The sequence below is a fragment of the Onychostoma macrolepis genome, chromosome 16 (assembly GCF_012432095.1).
Source record: "Onychostoma macrolepis isolate SWU-2019 chromosome 16, ASM1243209v1, whole genome shotgun sequence".
NCBI classification, from domain to species: domain Eukaryota; kingdom Metazoa; phylum Chordata; class Actinopteri; order Cypriniformes; family Cyprinidae; genus Onychostoma; species Onychostoma macrolepis.
In genome coordinates, this window is record NC_081170.1 from 20,285,627 (window position 1) to 20,304,272 (window position 18,646).

General features: G+C 36.7%; 2 protein-coding genes across 5 annotated transcripts; both read right to left on the bottom strand.

The window, feature by feature from the left end:
* Positions 1–2,356: 2,356 nt before the first annotated feature.
* slc2a3b (solute carrier family 2 member 3b) lies at positions 2,357–12,073 on the bottom strand. Of its 4 annotated transcripts, none has more exons than XM_058747693.1 (12): positions 11,684–12,073; positions 10,776–10,921; positions 8,113–8,214; positions 7,857–8,017; positions 7,527–7,767; positions 6,447–6,609; positions 6,125–6,312; positions 3,938–4,042; positions 3,689–3,790; positions 3,539–3,607; positions 3,226–3,429; positions 2,357–3,134 (listed from the first exon to the last, which is right to left on the bottom strand). In XM_058747693.1, the coding sequence occupies exons 2-12, from the start codon at positions 10,797–10,799 to the stop codon at positions 2,889–2,891; spliced, it is 1,605 nt and encodes a 534-aa protein (XP_058603676.1). In that variant the 5' UTR covers positions 10,800–10,921; positions 11,684–12,073; the 3' UTR covers positions 2,357–2,888. The 4 variants fall into 4 exon arrangements, with proteins under 4 accessions (XP_058603676.1, XP_058603679.1, XP_058603677.1 ...); XM_058747696.1 differs by having other exon boundaries at positions 3,226–3,426; positions 11,684–12,059; XM_058747694.1 differs by lacking the exon at positions 11,684–12,073 and adding an exon at positions 11,222–11,394.
* A 2,480-nt stretch (positions 12,074–14,553) lies between these two features.
* On the bottom strand, positions 14,554–17,858 carry LOC131521792 (cytochrome c oxidase subunit 6B1). The gene is made up of 4 exons (XM_058746847.1): positions 17,759–17,858; positions 17,131–17,257; positions 16,546–16,646; positions 14,554–14,839 (listed from the first exon to the last, which is right to left on the bottom strand). Exons 2-4 carry the CDS (start codon positions 17,234–17,236, stop codon positions 14,786–14,788), a joined length of 261 nt encoding a protein of 86 aa, XP_058602830.1. The 5' UTR covers positions 17,237–17,257; positions 17,759–17,858; the 3' UTR covers positions 14,554–14,785.
* Positions 17,859–18,646: the final 788 nt, after the last annotated feature.

The window sequence follows — 18,646 nt, forward strand, 5'->3', positions numbered from 1 at the left end:
AGTATGGCGCGCTTATTCTTAGCGTCCGTTTCCATAGTGACTCGTCGATTTGTCGCTCTGTTGAGAATGTCTCGAGTCTTAACCAGGAACATACTCTGAGTTGAATGAACTTACTCCCGGACGCGTTTTTGGAACCACATACCTCGAGTAAGCAATGTTTGGGGTTAATCAACCGAAAGTTCAGGGTTTATCTGACGGTAAGTTAACCATGCTTTCTGGAATACACCCCTGGTCGCTCTGACCTGTCAAGCATCAAACAAGCGTAAAAGACGCCGTCTACTTCTCTAACAATTCTTCCACCGACACCATCTCCTCCTTTAATATAATTTACTTATATATTTTAGTGGTTTTTCCTGTTTTACCTATATTTTATCCAATTCCGTAGTCCGAATGGTGGTCAAGCCGAAGCTCGAGGCGAGTCTCGGGCTCGAGCTTCCTGCCCTTCTTCAAGAACAGGAAGCTAAATTGATTCACCAGACTGGATGAGCAGGTGAAGTAGTGAATTGGATTTAGTGAATTTGTACCAAAATAAAATAAATAATCTTGTGTCATACCGGAAATGTACAATATAGCGAGAAAAACAACAATAAATTCAAGTGCATAATTAAATCACAATGGAATAAACAAACGCTATTATTAGATTACAGTAAACTATCCCATTATTGTGGCTTACAAGTAAAGCGATATATTTGGGTATATGACTTTTATGATATGATGCAACATGTCATGGGAAGAAACAGACCTGTCATAACACATGAGAGCTATCTCATAAAAAAAATATGTACAGAGTTATTGTGATGTGAACAGTCACAAACACATGTCAGTTCAAATCTTGTGCAATGGGAATGTTTTAATCTTGTCAATCTCACAAAATAAATATGCTTTCAAGTGCTTATGGTATTACATACACTCATATATTTAGGACATTGTGTTTGAAAAAACAAAACCGTAATAATTAAAAAAGTAAAAACGTAAGAAATTGGAAATAAAATGATAAAAGCTATAAATAACTAATATATATATATATATATATATATATATATAAAAATACACATTCACAAAAAATAAAAAAGGAAAACATCATTGGTGCGTACTTGATAAAACTCCAAAAAGCATCTCAATCATCCAGACAGACTAGTGCAACAAAATACAGTAATAAATGTAAACAAACAACAATATATATTTACACAGTAGAGCAAAACTTTTACAGTGTACAGTCCAAACTACCCCAAAACCAAAAGCCAATTAAAAACCAAAGCTATTTAAAAAAAAAAAAAAAAAAAGTGTGTGCTGTGATGAGTGGATTTCATGATTAACTTTCATATGATTCTGTATCAGTAGTGTTCATTCAGTCATGTTCAGTGACAATCATCACAAGAAATACTTAAGTGATGAACACCGTTTAAACACTGAATTCATACCTTCAGTAGGACATCTACAACCAGAAACATCTACAGTGAGGAAAATAAGTATTTGAACACCCTGCTATTTTGCAAGTTCTCCCACTTAGAAATCATGGAGGGGTCTGAAATTGTCATCGTAGGTGCATGTCCATTGTGAGAGACATAATCTAAAAAAAAAAATCCAGAAATCACAATGTATGATTTTTTAACTATTTATTTGTATGATACAGCTGCAAATAAGTATTTGAACACCTGTCTATCAGCTAAAATTCTGACCCTCAAAGACCTGTTAGTCTGCCTTTAAAATGTCCACCTCCACTCCATTTATTATCCTAAATTAGATGGACCTGTTTGAGGTCGTTAGCTGCATAAAGACACCTGTCCACCCCATACAATCAGTAAGAATCCAACTACTAACATGGCCAAGACCAAAGAGCTGTCCAAAGACACTAGAGACAAAATTAAACAAAGGCTACTGTACCAAATATTAACATTGATTTTCTCAGGTGTTCAAATACTTATTTTCCTCACTGTACATAAACAGCAACACATGCTGAAATAACTGGATCTGTACGGATCCCCCCAAAACATAAAAAAAATCTAGGATTTAAAACCCAATTTAAACTGTAAAATTACTCAATCTGCAACTGTGTGTAAATCTGTTTACTTTGAAATATCAATTTCAAAATCATTCTGATGGTACACGGACTTCTCATAAGGCTTCTGTTTATTCCCCACACTTCCTACATAACATCTGTTCCGGAAGTAAGGTAACAAAATGCAGCGAAAAGGCCGGACTGCTTTACAAGAGCAACAAATGCAGGTGTACAACTATCCACTTCAATCATGATAGTGAATTTCACTCATTTAACTGCAGGGGGCTCCAAAGTGGGAAAAATACACAAAACTTCATATAAGTCTTTGGGCAATATGGGAAATTTGCTAACCAACTATTTAAATATAAGTCATAGTAATCAGTTTAATATTCCACATGATTATGTACAAGTGCTTAGTGCGCAGTAGAAATCTCACACATCAGTTATTTTTAAAAAAATACAACTAAACTCTTTGTCTAACTAAACAAACATCTGCAACCACATGTAATAAACACTTATTTGCTCACAGTGACTTTAAGTGTCAATCATAAAAAGGCTTTCAGTACCATAACACTATTTAGTACCTCTACGTCTGTGGTTTCCAAACTTTTCAGACATTTTTAAACCCTATGATGTTTTTGAAGCTAACTCACCGCAGTAGTAGTAATAATAATAAATAATAATAAAAAAGCACAGTGATTTGACCACAGAAATGTGATTGTTTTAACAGCTGCTAACTGTCACACTTGCAGTGTAACATTGTGATTTACTGGTCTACTTGATAAACACGCCAAGCTATCTCTTTATAATAATGCCCATTATTTAGCTGCATCTGTTCATTTAAGGTGTCAATCTTGTGTGGGTTAGAGGGTTTTTTCTAAAGGTTTCCTCAGCTTTTCTCCTGACCAGCCATTTCAGTCATCTGAAACTTCTCTGATGATGGAGATACTGGCATTGCGACGGCACCCTCTGGGGACGTGTAGTTGGCGGCACTGGAGCCTGTGGCATTGGAAAACCCACTGGCGATGTCCTCAAATGTTCTACCTTTGGTCTCGGGAACGCGGAAGTAGGTAAATACGAAGAAGATGATAAGGAGGATGAAGAATATGATAAAGACGTACGCCTCACACAGGATCTGAAAAGTAAGCAAGATCACAATATAATGCATTTAGTTCTTGTACCCTTGACAAATGTGATACTGATGAATTCATTGAGAAGGTTCTCACCAATAGTTTTGGGAAAAGCAGTCCGACAAGAAAGCTGGCGGTCCAGTTGCAGCATCCCGCCACAGCGATGGCTGCCGGGCGTGGACCTTGAGCGAATAACTCAGCCACTATGAACCATGGGATTGGTCCCGGTCCCATCTCAAAACTGGCCACAAACCCGAACACTGCCAGAATGGCCAGAACGCTGATTGCTGAAGTTCCCTGCTAGCCATATATGGAAATTGAACAATTTGGAGAGAGAAATAATACATTTCAGTGAATGACTTCCAACACAGATGAAAGTTGGCGTTCATTAGTAAGATCACACACTGACCCCTGCAGATACAGATTCGGGGATGGCAGTCGCATTAACAACACTTCCTGCTTTGGCATTTGCTGGTTTCTTAAGATCAGAAAAGACAAAAAGATTTTAGTGGTTTATCATTACTGCTATTTAATGATATGCAATAAGTCCCAAACTCACAAGAATTTCAAGAGAAATGGTCATGAGGAGAGCACAGACAGTCATTCCAGCTAGTCCGACCATATGAAGTGTTCTTCTTCCTGCCCTCTCCACCAGGAAGAGCTGTTGAGCAAAGCAGAGGAAGAATCAAAACAGTCCTTTTAGTACGCCATCATAAAAGTATTTAAAAGACATTAGGGCATAAAAATTGCAAATAAGAAGGGTCATTTTTGTTTATGTGAGTATTTTAGCTCAGCTGTGTAAACTTACAGAGATGACAGTGAAGAGAGTATTGACTGCACCCACTCCAATGGTGGCATAGACTGCCTGAGAGATACCTGCATATGCAAAGATATCTGTAGAGTAATAAATTACCTGGAAGATTGACAAAACACAGCTGGTTAACATTTAGAACTGTTCATGTCAACATTCAAAGTTCAAGTCAAAGAGGAGGAAATCATGCATGGAAGCCTTAGAAACTGACAGAATTTTAAGAATTCAGGGTTAAAGCAAAAAAAAAAAAAATCAGATTAGTTTGTCTGGTTTTATCTAAAATTAAACAAAATATATCTAAAATTGTGTTATATATTACACCTTTTTAGAGAGAATATTATTATACAGTAATATTACATATTACAAACATATTAAGGCCTGGGGCCTGTACCATGAAGCCAGTTTAGCTAGCTACCCAGGTAAGTTTCAGTTTAGTTTGCACCTATCCTGGGTTTTAGGTACCATGAAAGTTGCTTGGCTTTTAGCTGCGTTCATTGCCATAGTAACTTGCACTCCACGGCTAACCTGCTCCGGGGCAGGTTATGTTCGGAGTTAGAGATCTCAAACTGAAATTGGACCAATCAGATGTGAGCAAAGTGACATGTCTGACACAAAAAAAGTCACTCCCCCAGTTTCTCTTCCTACAAATTAAAGGTCACTATGAAGTACCTTAAAAAAAATAAAACAAAATTGTCTGGCTTTAATATTAATTACAATTTACATTTGATTTATATTATTATTACTCCATTACACACAAGCACTTTTAGTTTAACAATTATTATAAAGCATTAATTTTAAATGAATATTAATATATACAGATCATATGTAATATAATAAGTGGTAAAATCAATAGATAACACTTTAAAAATGGCTACATGTGACCTTACATGTTTGAGTCTCTAATCGCCATATATTATCAACTATATAAACTAACTTCTGATAGAGCAAGATCATTTCCTTTATTTGTCCTCTTTCATGGACAAGTACTTCAGTGCAAATGCGTTTAAATTCCTAATATTCTTTAATCTCTTAACAAAAGAGTTTTGAATCTCGCTGGCTCTCTTGCGAGAAGTGAATCACACTTGCTCTGTGTTGTGATTGGCTGTTCGCTGCTGATGTCACACATTCATGTGCACGCGCTCCATTAACTCAGGACCAAGCCTGAGCTGACAGAGACAGTTGATGATCAGCTTCATAGTACCAACAAAGCCAGATTGGAGTGGTTTGGTTGTGTCAACTCAAAACTTATCCTATAACTCTGAATTTGTTCATCTACCATCATGGTACAGGCCTCAGGTCTCACGGACAGGCTTAGCTTAGCCAGCACTAGGTCTTAGTTAAATTAAGATATTTAGGCAGTTTTTTATAAAAATGCCTGAGAAGAAAATGTTACAGGTGTGCATCTTGAGACAGAACAATGACACTGACATATTTTCAGATATGTCAGAGCAAGATATTTTCAGTTGAGACAGCTCAAACATGCATTTTAGTCTGGGAGTAAACTTAAGCCTTGTCTGTGAAACCAGGGGTATGTGTTTAATTTTATCATCTTAACTGTTTTAGGTATAAAAAATTGCCAATGATGGAAAAAAAATAATGCGTAAAACTATTATAAATCTGATATATACTTTAGTGCTGTCAAACGATTAATCGCATACAAAATAAGTTTTTGTTTGCATAATATGTGCACGCTGTGTATATTTATTATGTCTATATAAACACACACATGCATGTATATATTTAAGAAAAATATGTTATGTTTATATATGAAATATATTTATATGTAATATAAATATATACATTTAAATACATGTAAATATTTTCAAAATATATACATGCATGTGTGTATTTAAATATACATAAATATACACAGTACACACACATATATTATGTAAACAAAAACTTATTTTGGATGAGATTAATCGTTTGACAGCACTAATAATAATACATAGTATATATACAGCCCACAACAATCCTTTTATAGCATTTGTTTATTTTTCAGATGTTGACTTAATAGATTCGTGCTAACTGATCTCAGTCAGTGTGGTTTGGTGGAGTGCGTTGACTAGCAGCCGGGGTTGTGCTAACTGTAGGGTTTGCTAAAACATACTGTAGGGTTTGCTAAAACATGCTTTAAGTTCAGGTGGTTTTTCAGAGAAGTTTTGAATGAAGTGTGAGACTCACAGCGTTGATGCCAGAGAGTTGTTGGGACAGCTGCAGGATTATGGCAATAATAATGGGCTGTCTGTAAGCGGAGTTACGGAACAGCTCTGGAATAGAAACTTTCTTCTCCATGGACATCTTCACGGCCTCTTCCTTCATCTCGCGGATGTCATCTTCCACATCTGAATGCCCACGAAGACGTGTCAGCACTAAGAGCAAAAGAAAGAGAGAAAGACGTGCATTGTAAGCACGGAAGAGTAAATAAACTTTAGTTGCTCAAGCAGTTCTGTTCCTGAGTTGGGGGGGGACTTTTTTCATTCTTTAGCAGTCATAGCAGACTCACCTTGGCGTGCCTCCTCCTCCTGGTTCAGAGTGATCAGCAGGTATCGAGGGCTCTCCGGGCAGAAGATCAGCATGACACACTGTAATACTGCAGGCAATGCCGTCAGAGCCAATAACAATGGCCACAAAGACGGAGACCCCAGCAATGACTCCAGGCCTAAGATCTACCATGAAATCCACAAAAATTACCCATTTATAACCATTTCTTTTTTTTTGTGTATATAACAGATATATTGCATAGCAGTAAGACTTCAACAAAATGATAAATTCTGAAGAGTTTTCTCCTTAATTACAATGAATAGAGACTAAAGCTTTCAATTTTTAAAAAGGACCCAAAACCACCATAAGCGTCATAGAAATGGTCCAAATATGTGATCCTGGACCACAAAACCAGTCATAAGGGTCAATTTTGTGAAATTGAGATTCGTACATCATCTGAAAGTCGAATAAATAAGTTTTCCATTGATGTATGGTTTGTTAGGATTGGACAATATTTGGTCGAGATACAACTATTTGAAAATCTGGAATCTGAGGGTGCAAAAAAATCTAAATATTGAGAAAACTGCCTTTAAAGTTGTCCAAATGAAGTCCTTAGCAATGCATATTACTAATCAAAAATTAAGTTGATATTTACGGCAGGAAATTTAACAAAATATCTTCATGGAACATGATCTTTACTTAATATCTTAAAGATTTTTGGCATAAAAGAAAAATTGATAATTTTGACCCATACAATGTATTTCTGGCTATTGCTACAAATATACCCCAGCGACTTAAGACTGGTTTTGTGGTCAAGGATCACATATCTTCTGAAGCCATACAAAACTTTGGTGAGGAAATGATAGGCGTTTCTGTTATTTATCTGTTATTTTTTGTTATAAATTGAGAATCGTACAGTCCAATTCATGAACAAATCATTCAGACCAGTTTTGTGATGCGAGTTAACTGATTCATTGGAAATATCTGACTCTAAAGAATAATTTCTTCACAAATCTGACATTACGGAATTACATTTTTTTTTTTTTATATGCGAGCTCTCTCTTTAATCCGTTATCAACATTCATACATAGGAAAATCTAACCTGTGCAATTAGGATGCCTATGACCACCCCGAGCTGGTGAAGGGTACCAAAAGCCCCTCGCAGTGCCGTTGGAGCAATTTCACCCACATACATGGGCGTCATTCCTGTACACAGGCCACAGAATGCACCAATAACCAGACGGCCCACTATTATCAACTCATAAGATGTGCACATGCTGGATACACCCATCAGGCCTCCACCAATCACAGCCAGGATGTTGGACAGAAACATGCATTTTCGTCTGTAATGAGAAGATGGGAGATGAATAAAGGAAAGTTTTTAAACAAAGCATTTATATTTGTTTTATGTTAAAAGAAACTGATTTCTCACCTCCCTAGTTTGTCAACTAGAGTGCCAACACTAAGAGACCCGATCATGCCGCCAACATTGAAAATGGAAACAGTCACACTCCACATTGTTGTCACTGCGGACACATCCATTAGCTCTCCAGTGCGCTCCTGAGTCACGTTTCTGATGAAGTTCTTCACTTTCTGATCATCAACAGAGAGACAGACAATGAGTGATGAAGTAATGAAGTGTTGTTTTTGAAAAGTCTAAAATGCTACTCACTTGATGAAACACTTACCTGATGGGGTGCATTGATGACGCCTGTGTTGTAGCCAAACTGCAAGGAGCCAATGACAGCCGTGGACACACACAACATGAGGTAACATGTGACCTGCTTCCCCTGGACAAAAAGGAGGAACACACATTCTGTAACACGCAGAAAAATGAAAAAAGTAAAGATGAATGTAAGACAAAAGGTAAAACTGAGGTTATCATCGATTTGGAGGTCAGTGGCATCAAACGTTTTGAAAACTCCTGTATTAAAAGGCTAATAGAGCCAAAGAAATCACACTCTCGAGTCACTCAGTAGTCACACTCATTCCTTCAATATCCTCTGTTTGTAAGGCCTATAGAGTTGCTACACCCCATTTAAAAATTACAGCTATGAAATTCTTTACATTTATTTTAATTATACTTCCTCACATTCAAATTCAAAATGCAATTCTGCATCCTTGTTTTCTACTTCAATTCAGCAGCTAAATGGAGTCTAAAGACACTCTCAATTCAATTCTAAATGGTGCACAAATTCTGATAGCAACATATTACACAATGCAGTATTTCCCAGAGTATGTGTGAAAGTGGAACAAAACTGTTGAATACATTAGTAAGCAATAATACCTGGAATGGGTGTCATTCTTTCCTAAATGAAATTCTGAAACTGTCTGGCTGCTCTGGTCTTAATGTCTGTTCCTTTTTCTTGTGTCAAATTAAAAGAAAATAGAAATAACGACCTAACCTTACTGTCAACTGTGCGACTTCTGAATGACTGCGGAGGATTACCAGAGATTAAAGAATTCAAATTTGCATGACTGATGGTACAAATACATAGCACAGAAAACCACACATTTAGACCAGTTCCCACTGGTTCTCACATGATAAGCTATGCGGTAACTAAGAAACTAAGTTCAGTAGTCTGAGGGCCTGTGTATTGGGTGTATTGTTTTTTGAGAGAGAGAGAGAGAGAGAGAGAAACATAATAAAAATTACCAAAAAAAAGGTAATTTGCAATGGTTTTCCATGAATTTATAATAATCTGTAGTGAACTGCTTCTAAGGAACTTTCTTCAAAACTGCATTTGGCAAATGTCACTACAAAAAGAAATAGTGCACTGCACCTTTAAACCTGCACACAGAAACTTCTGGCAAGTGCACACCGGTCTGATGTTTTGATAAAGACTTAAACACACACAAGCTGACTCCTGGAGGAGTGACTGTAAACAAGGATATGAGCGTCATGTGATCTGTAAGTAGCCAAGAGTCATCTTTATGAATCTAATTTTCATAATGACTTCTGCTGATAGAGGATGATCCATCACTGCATTTTTCATCTCTATTGAGCAGAACAGACCAAACCACATATTCGAACATACAACCCCCAGCCTCCATAACTTAATTGACCATATTCATATATTAAATCAACACACTTAATGTTAGACTCACTTAATTGATTTGTAATGAGCTGCAATGGATGCTAAATTGGCACACTCGGATTGGAAATTTCCAATCTGTCTGTCCATTCTACAGCAAGTTAGAACCGGTCAGGATGCTGTTCATATTATGTTCAAGTTTGAACATGCCAGCTGAACCCTGCTCTAAACATTCATTTCTCCTTGTCGGATTCCTTTGCACATCTTGGTTTCTTAATTCACATGCTGCAATCCAAGATGACAAAGCAGGTAAAAAAAAAAAGAAAAAGTTCCACTACCACCACTGTATTTTTTTTATATTTATTACAATGATGAGTCCTATCAACTGAATACTAATAGCCTGAACAGACATTACCTAAAGATACCTTATTAAACCCACTAGTGCAACACATTAGCTACTCTCAAATGGTACACAATCAGCATGTAAATAGTGAGAAAATTAAAAATGACGACAACATTTCAAATCTACACCAGATGCCCATGGGCATCCCCTAAATTTCTACTACAGCTCTTGCATAGTAACCACAGTTTCCTGTAGATGGGATAATTGTAGTAACACCTATATCATGTTATGAAATCATACCTAGGAACCAACTGCCATAAAAATACGCAGATTATGCGCATTACATTAAACACTATAATTTCTGTATGTAATCCCTGAAAAAGAAGGATACTTTAGCATACTTTTAAAAGAGCACTTATTAAGTGCAAACTGAATGCAACTTAATCGGATGTTATCTGCAATTAAATGAAAATGTATCATTGTTTAAATCTATATTAAATGCTATTAGCTAAACTTTAAAGTGCTTTTTTGACTTCTTTTTTGAGAAGGACTTTATATGTAACTTCGTGATGAAATTTGTATTTACTCATTTTTAATGATGAAGTTGCAATTTAGTACCTAGTATTACTTAGTAATATTGAATACACTATAGTAAAAATGAATGCATGTTATTCAACATGAAAATAAGCATACTTTAAAGCAAAAAAAATATTTCAAAGAATAAAGTTAAACTTAATTTGAATTTTGTTTTTAAAAGTGCACTTTCAAGATACAGTCATGAAGTTCAAATATTATCTGCAGTTTAAAAAAGAAAAAACTTTTAATATTACAGTAGTGCACATTCTTTTTCACAGGGTAAAACTGTAAATCAAATTTTTTTAAAAAAATCATAGAAATCATAGAATCATAGAAATCATAAAGAAGAAAGCTAAACATCACTGATTCTGTATAAAAACAGGAGAAAAGCCTCTACCTTACTGTCCTTCATCTTCTCCATCCTGCTCTCTGTTGCAAAAGCCAGTTATTGTGATTGAGACAAGTCTTCAGTTCTTCCTCTTTTTGCAGTGAGACCAAACTTATGTTTTCAGGGTAAACACAAATCCGTATTTGGAAAAGCTTCTAGAGGGAGGAAAAAGAATATGAATAGTTGTTGTCAATAATGTTAAGGAATGAGACAATGCTTTTACCAAGATGATTAAAAAAAATAAAAAAACAGCTGCCTGCAACGGATGTCTGCTGAGTTGAGACATATCGTGCAAAGTAAATGTGGAAGTCAAATACAAGAGGCATCTCTGTCAGCACAACATCCACCTTATATATTGCTCAAACTTAGTCTTAGTGGTTTTTCTGTAATATTAAATCCTGCATCAATCTTGCTAAAGTTAAACAACTGAAATTTTAAACCAGGGGTCACCAAACTTGATCCTGGAGGGCCGGTGTCCTGCAGAGTTCAGAGTTCAGAGTTCCAACTTGCCTCAACACACCTGCCAGTAAGTTTCTAGTATACCTAGTAAGACCTTGATTAGCTGGTTCAGGTGCGTTTAATTAGGGTTGGAGCTAAAACTCTGCCGGACACCAGCCCCCCAGGACCGAGTCTGGTGACCCTTGTTTTAAACCGTTAATAAAATAAAACTTGCTTTAGTTAAGAGCTTCATGCAGTTCTAATTAGTTAGTAATAAAATTTAAAGTGTTCAAAGAAGTACAGTGAACTTTACTGCAGGCCTATTTTAAAGATTTAAGGCAACCATTTTTACATTTTAAATAGCCTAAGGCTGCTAATAGTTTGTATCATCACGAGTAGGCAACTTAAAATATAATTCCAAGGCTAATTGTAGTCCGTTATATTTTTATATAATAAGAATGTAAAAGAATTATATTTACGATTGTTTGCAGAGCTGTGCGTCGATCAGGTAGTCGCTGGTGTGTGCTGAAACAGTCTCGCGCCGCTCGTGGGTTTTATGGAGAGTGAGACACGAGCAGCAGCACGTTGCACTTTTTGTCGTCACTCCGATGCTCCCCCTGTTTCTGTAACATCTGAGTCACAGGATGAAACCAGAACTTCATCTCAAGACATTCGCGTAACATCCTTTAGTTGGAAACGATGGCCGCGTCTCAAAAACTTGTGAGCAACCACCAAGTCAGCTCCTAAGCATCATTTTGAACATGCCAACGCCGCCAGAAACGCTGTCTAGATAGGCAACTCGTGAGGTTTCGAGGCAAAGCCTGGTTTAATGTCCTTATTTGGTTATTCGCCGTATAGACTGAACGTGAATCGCGCCTCTGTTCCTCTGGCGCAGCATCCCACCAGATTCAAACTTGCCAAAAGTTGCTGTTTGACACAATAAACCCGTTATTGTTGTCATGTGAGTGCTTCTGTGAGAGAATGCCATCTTTTTTTGTTTGTAAACAAGTAGTCCTCTCTTCCGAGACCGGACAATTTGCGGGGTTTGCTGGCACTTCGTACAAGTGTGTGATCTAGTGATAACAAATGTTTCGTTGCCTACGCTCCCTAGCTTTCGTTTGTTCATTGAAAATGGCTAAAATGCATTACAAATTAATTTCTATCACGTTGGATGCACTTATTAATCATAACGTAAAGTTACAAAGTAATAATCGATTTGCGTTTGGTTTCTGGCAGTGACACAGACTTAAAAAGTGTATTATTACACTGAAAACAAAGTAATAATGTTTATAATAATACACAAAAAACACAACACTATGGTTGTGTTTTTAAGACAGACAAACAGGAACTTGCAAAGGAAACCCATTTTGAGAACTGAGATCAGCTATTGATAGCATCCTGCCACTGTGCTCTTTTTTTTCTTTTAGTAGGCTATAAACTAAACTCTGAACCTTTTATTAAAAAAATAAAATAAAATTCTCTGGGAGTCTGAGATTTTAATTACTTAAAAATAGACACCTGTATTGTGAAGGGTATCCATTTCCCATTATCCCACAGCATCACAGCCTGTCAAGCTCCGACATGCTTCAGTTATGTACCAAATCTGTCACTGACATGAAAGAAGTTTGACATGAACAGACTTGTACAAATGAAAGTATGTGGATAGCATATTTTCAATGTGCATTGAAGTTATTAGCAGAACATTATAACCCCATATGAGGAATATAATTAAGCATACAACTAAAGTGAAGCAGTTTGGAACATTTGAAGCATCTTGTTTAAATGAAAACCTACAGTATCACACGAACAAAAATGGCAGAAAAGTTATCAATCATATGATATTCTCTTCCAGTATGACTAGATTTACTCTTTCTTTAAGTTCCTTTCAGTAGTCTTATACAAGTTTAACACCTCGTCACTTCTTACAAGAATATCATTCTGTGAATTCAAACTCACTTCTGAAAAAATAAAAAAATAATCTGCAAAAATTCATCTTACAGTGCTCAACCACATGCACTTGATCACTAATGGATCATTTCTGTGGAAATGGACTTTTCCCCATGTTTTTGTTCAGCATTGCAGTGATAAATGTTAGGCCTGGTCACATGTTTTCGGCTGACCAAGACAACTATCATAAAGATCACTGCATTGTAAACATTAATACCTAAAGCAGTTGTTTTCAAACATGTCCTGGAGGCACCCCTGCCCTGCACATTTTGTATGTCTCCCTTATCAAACACACCTGATTCAGCTCATCAGCGCGTTAGTATAGACTGCAAGACCTGAATTGAGTGTTTGTTAAGGGAGACATACAAAATGTGCAGGGCAGGGGTGCCTCCAGGACATGTTTGAAAACCACTGACCTAAAGGCATAATTCACCCAAAAATTAAAATCCTGTCATCATTTACTCACCCTCAAGTTGTTCCAAACGTCCCAAATTCTTTCTTCTGTCGAACACAAAAGATGATATTTGTAGCTATTGATTTTTTTCCTCCGTACTTAACATTGAACTTGAAAGTGAACGTCTACCAGCAACTGTTCAATTACCGGCTTTCTTCAAAATATCTTCTTTTGCATTCAACATAAGAAATTCAAATAGGTATGGAAAACATGAGGGTGAGTAAATGATGCAATTTTCATTTTTGGGTGAACTAACCCTTTAAGTTAACATCTCGAGTGCTACACTTCCTGTGTATCCTTGAGCAAGACATTTGGCCCTGCAGGGCATCTGCTGCATAACCTAATCTGACCGAACCTCAGACCTTTTGTCCTCACGTTTTGCAAATATATAGAAAGTGAGGAATTTCTTTGAACTGCAATCAGTATAGTCACTGCAATTGCTTAACTGTATTAGTAACTGTTGCCGTCATATTGTTGGACTAATTTATGCTACTTTACCGCCATCTGCTGTTTGAAAAGCACAATGATCAAATAGGATTAAACAGAGCCGTTTAAAGAATGCTGGGTAACGATTTACAGAACCTTCTAATTCCTTAATCGCTGATTTCATGTAAATTCATCCTGTGCATTCAAACTAAATCAGCCTCTGCATCATTGCTTGAGCTCTATGTGGTTAAGTCCAGTATCTTTAGACTAGTGTTAATTAAACAGGGCATGTAGAATGAACATTTGTATCTCATACAAATAACAGACCTTCATTTTTTTAATCCTCACAGATATAGCAGATATTATTCAACTCCACACCTCAAAAAGCCACTTAGCGACTGAACTTGGTGGTTAATGAATGATATAGAAAGAATGTTTGTATAAACTGCAATTTTTCACTGTTAAGATAAAAAAAAAAAAAAAACCTTCACCATTAGTAAAACAAATACAAAACAATTTGGATTAAATTGTGCGTTTTTATTTTGTAAATTGCAACAGTAGGATGTAGAGTCACACCAAAGATCAATACTAATATAGGACTTCAAAATGCTGAAGGTTTCCAAAGCCGACTCTGAACGACCTTTCATCCTCCATCAGGAAAACCAACAACTAAGACAACATCATATTGGGATAACGTATTATGAGTACTCTACAAAAGGTTGGGAGCTCTTGAATTGAGAGTAACAGCGACCATTTAGATCTTTCCGGGGAAGCTTCCATCCTCAATCTGCCCATCCCATTTCTCCACCTGAAGGAAGGAAAAACAAAGGCACATTGTATATCAAACATCTTCCAGCAGACCTTCACATTGCATCAGTTTTCACAGTGATTGGTTGTCTCTCGCTGAAGGGAAATAGCAATTATCCTTTGATAGAAGAAAATAAATTGTAGCTCCTTTTGAACCAAGTTGCTTAGCTATAAGTTTTGAATAGGGATCATGACACCATGATAAGTAAGAGAACCCCGCTGGCAAAACTGTCTGATACTTGATATAAAGAAGAGTCTGTGTTGTTTTTAACCAATTTATTTTGATTTGATTGCACTTTGGTACTCGAATTCAGAAAGGTGATACCCGTGATGAACCCTACTCTGGGAACATGTTGGGTGTGTCACAACAATGAAGAATAGAGAACTTTGTGTCATTGTGAGATTGCACCCTGACCATGCTCAAATCTTTCTTAACATTTTGGTGACTAACAAAACCGTCTGCAGAGATTACCAGCATTAATTCATTTTTGGCAGTGAATAATCGTGAAAACTGCCACTGAACAAATCAAGGACAAGGTTCCAGAAACAGTATTAGCAATCATGGCCAACAACTTACAAGAGTTTGGACATTCTTATATCAACACCACATACACTGTAATACCTTATTTGTAAAGCCTTTAAATACGTCATAGCCACACCTGACAGTTTGCAAGATGAAAGCAAAAATATTACATTCTGTTGTGGAAGACGTCTTGGCACTACCTTCATCTTTGTTTGCAAAACTGTTAGAACCAGAAGGTGACAAAGAAAATTAACGAACTTATTTTCAGAATAAAGCCAAATCTAGAGTGAAGACCTGAGGATGACAGTTCAGATAAAGAAAAAAAGATTCCAATTACAGACAGGCAAATGTTTGCTAATGATTTTGTGGGTCTCAGATTTATTCTAGAAAGCATCTAAGGCTACGTTCTCAGTGCAAACCTCAATTCTGATTTTGTTTTTTCTAACATGGCCAATATCAATATCAAATTTGAGTGTAAAATGGTCACACTCCTGAAATGATGATTACTTTTTCCTTGCTATCTATATCTCTCCATCTACCTGAGTTCGATTGCTCCCCCCTCCTCCGCTGCGTTCATATTATTTTATTTGGGTCTGAACTGCGGTTCGTTTGCGTCATCAAGCCAGCAGCTGTTTACCCTATTGCTTTGTAACGACGGCGCAGGAGAAGGCGGCAAAATGCATAACATTGTTTGTCTTACAAATGTACTACAAATGCTCTAAAGAACGCTGAAGGCAAACAGAAATGAGACATACAGCTTTCTGCTTGCAGCGCGACAGTCACACTTGTCAGGAAAGTGAAACACATACAAACCTACATTTTTATCAAATAATGTGTCATTAATAGCGGTTCACTTCCGTGATTTGGTACAATTGCGTCCACATCAGCAGCGAACCGTACCGGAGTTCACATGAACCGTACTCCAGACTCGGGTACGGTTCGCGGGTGCGCTCCCGAGGTCGGAAGACAGCGCTCACATCATCCAAATGAACCGAACTCTGATGTCAATCGAACCTGGGTGCGCACCAAAAGTGCTAGTGTGAAAGCACCCTTAAAGTAGCATGTGCTTACAAAATAACAGCAGGAATGTCTATATGGTAACTAGGGTCACTCAGGATTTTCATGTTTATTCAAAGGTTCTATTACTTAGCATTTCAGAGGTGTTTTCTGTAGAACAGACTCACCCAGCTGATTGGACACAGGCTCGTGTAGACTCTCTGATACCATTCGCAGGGAGAAGAGTCCTGCCCTTTGCTTGACAAAGCCTTATTACACCTGTGGAAGTCTGAGAGGGAAAAAACAGCAGTTAAGTAATACACACTGAAATCAGCCAGAAATAGTGTACAGTTTCCAACCCTGACATCTATAATGTGTTATTCAATTCATAATGCATTTTAATCAAGTGACAATTGATAAGGTCATACAGATCAATTCTAGCTCATAACTTCGGGGGTTTGTTGCACTACTAGACTAACACAAGCAGAGTCACCGGAACTGGAGGTTTACTACAGACAACCCTACTTCACCACTGATGTGACCTTCAACAAAACAAGTACTGGTTGCTCCAAAAGATCTATCTGTGAGATCAGCATACTATTAATAATTATGGTTGAAATGCACCTGGTTAAATCTTATATTCATTATAATTTTGTAGAAGCTTGTAATCACACTTGACGGTAATACAAAGCACTTGTGGCACAATATGTTTTTATTAATACAATAATTTTGGGTAAAAATAAGGGTAAAATGATAATTTTTACTGTACATACCAAGGTAATTCTGGAAACAGTTTCTCGTCTGGTTAGTGTTTGGAAAACGGGCATCGAATGGAGCCGTCCTGTAGTTCTTGATCTTGTCCTCAATAACATCAGCCATCTTCAGTCAAAGATAGTGGGTCTGTGTGACACAGTAAACATTCACAACATTAACTAAATACTTAAAGTACATAATTGGACTTTAGCTGCTCAAACGTCGTAGTTTTACAGTGTAATAAAGCAGACGACTGTGAGTGACATTTCACTGCAGTTTGAGCTAACGCCAGTCATAGCACGGCTGCAATGCTGGTAAACTTAACGTGATTTGATATATTTTAAACGAGTTCTTTTAACTAGCAACGAGGTAAATGTAAATTGAAGTGAACTTGTAAACACGTAAAACATGTTTATTATACGTCCAAACCAGTAGACATATTCACTTTAGTAACATAACCTTGATATAACCGGTTTAAGTAGCCAGTTTGCTAGCTCGCTAACTCAAATGAACCACTCCCGTAAAACGCTCGTTGGTATTGCGTGAATTTTGCAAAAGAATAAATCTAAGGGGTTTCAATAAACATGGCACGAGAATCATCAATTTCACAACAAGCTAGATTAAACAAATAAAAACACTGAGGCCTACCTCTTGGTGTGCCCTTATCGTAACGTCCTCTCGAAAGAGTTTATGAGCGCACTGAATTATGGGAAGTCAAAGTGTGTAGGGGGGGCAAGAGGATGAGTGAAGGCGGGGCTTACGAGACTAAAATAATACTTTTCATTGCAATCTTTAGAACAAGGAACATACAAGGGCAATAACATAAATTACATCAAAATAAATATAATAATAAACAAAGACAATTAAAAAAGAAAAAAAAGAGAAAGCAATAAGAAAATCACATGCCAAGTACAGTTACAAATTATTCAAGACTAAAATAATACTACGAGCAGTGTTGGGCTAGTTACTCAAAGAATGTAATTTATTACTCATTACTAGTTACTCCTTTCAAAAGTAATATTGTTACTTTACTTATTACTTTCTGGCAACAGTAATTAGTTACACTACTAGTTACATTACTTTTTCTTCACGCCCCACAGAAGTTGTAACTGTGTATCTTCCAGATAAAATTCTTCTAGAATGTTACTAACAACATATTTTCGCCTCATCATTTGACCAAAATCCACAATGGATCGCAGTCAGAAGTTATTACAAACACTCAATAGTGATTGATGGCATTCAAGTAGAAGAGTTGTATTCATCTCATTAACTGTCGTGTGTAGCTTGAAGTAATTTTTCCGTTACCCATATGCGATTAAATTTCGTTATGTATTTTATCAAATCACATGAGTTTGTAAGAAACTTTAATTTATAATAAAGTTTAATTTTCCAAAAATATTTTAATTATATTAATATAATGTACCACATGCTGATCAGAGGGATGTAATGCCAGAGTAAAATAAAGCCACAACTTACACAACAGATCTTTTTTTCCTGACAAAATCAATATAATGCAATATTCCTATCTGCTGAACG

What these genes read in the sequence shown, in the direction of transcription:
- slc2a3b (XM_058747693.1), bottom strand. Translation starts at nt 10,799, where the DNA reads ATGGAGAAGATGAAGGACAGTAAG. An exon ending in CTAGTTGACAAACTAGGGAG is followed by an intron (nt 7,768 to 7,856) that starts GTGAGAAATCAG and finishes TTCTCATTACAG; the next exon opens with ACGAAAATGCATGTTTCTGT. An exon ending in CCATTTCTCTTGAAATTCTT is followed by an intron (nt 3,608 to 3,688) that starts GTGAGTTTGGGA and finishes TCTGATCTTAAG; the next exon opens with AAACCAGCAAATGCCAAAGC.
- LOC131521792 (XM_058746847.1), bottom strand. Translation starts at nt 17,236, where the DNA reads ATGGCTGATGTTATTGAGGACAAGATCAAGAACTACAGGACGGCTCCA. An exon ending in CTGTTTCCAGAATTACCTTG is followed by an intron (nt 16,647 to 17,130) that starts GTATGTACAGTA and finishes TTTCCCTCTCAG; the next exon opens with ACTTCCACAGGTGTAATAAG. An exon ending in GCCTGTGTCCAATCAGCTGG is followed by an intron (nt 14,840 to 16,545) that starts GTGAGTCTGTTC and finishes TCCTTCCTTCAG; the next exon opens with GTGGAGAAATGGGATGGGCA.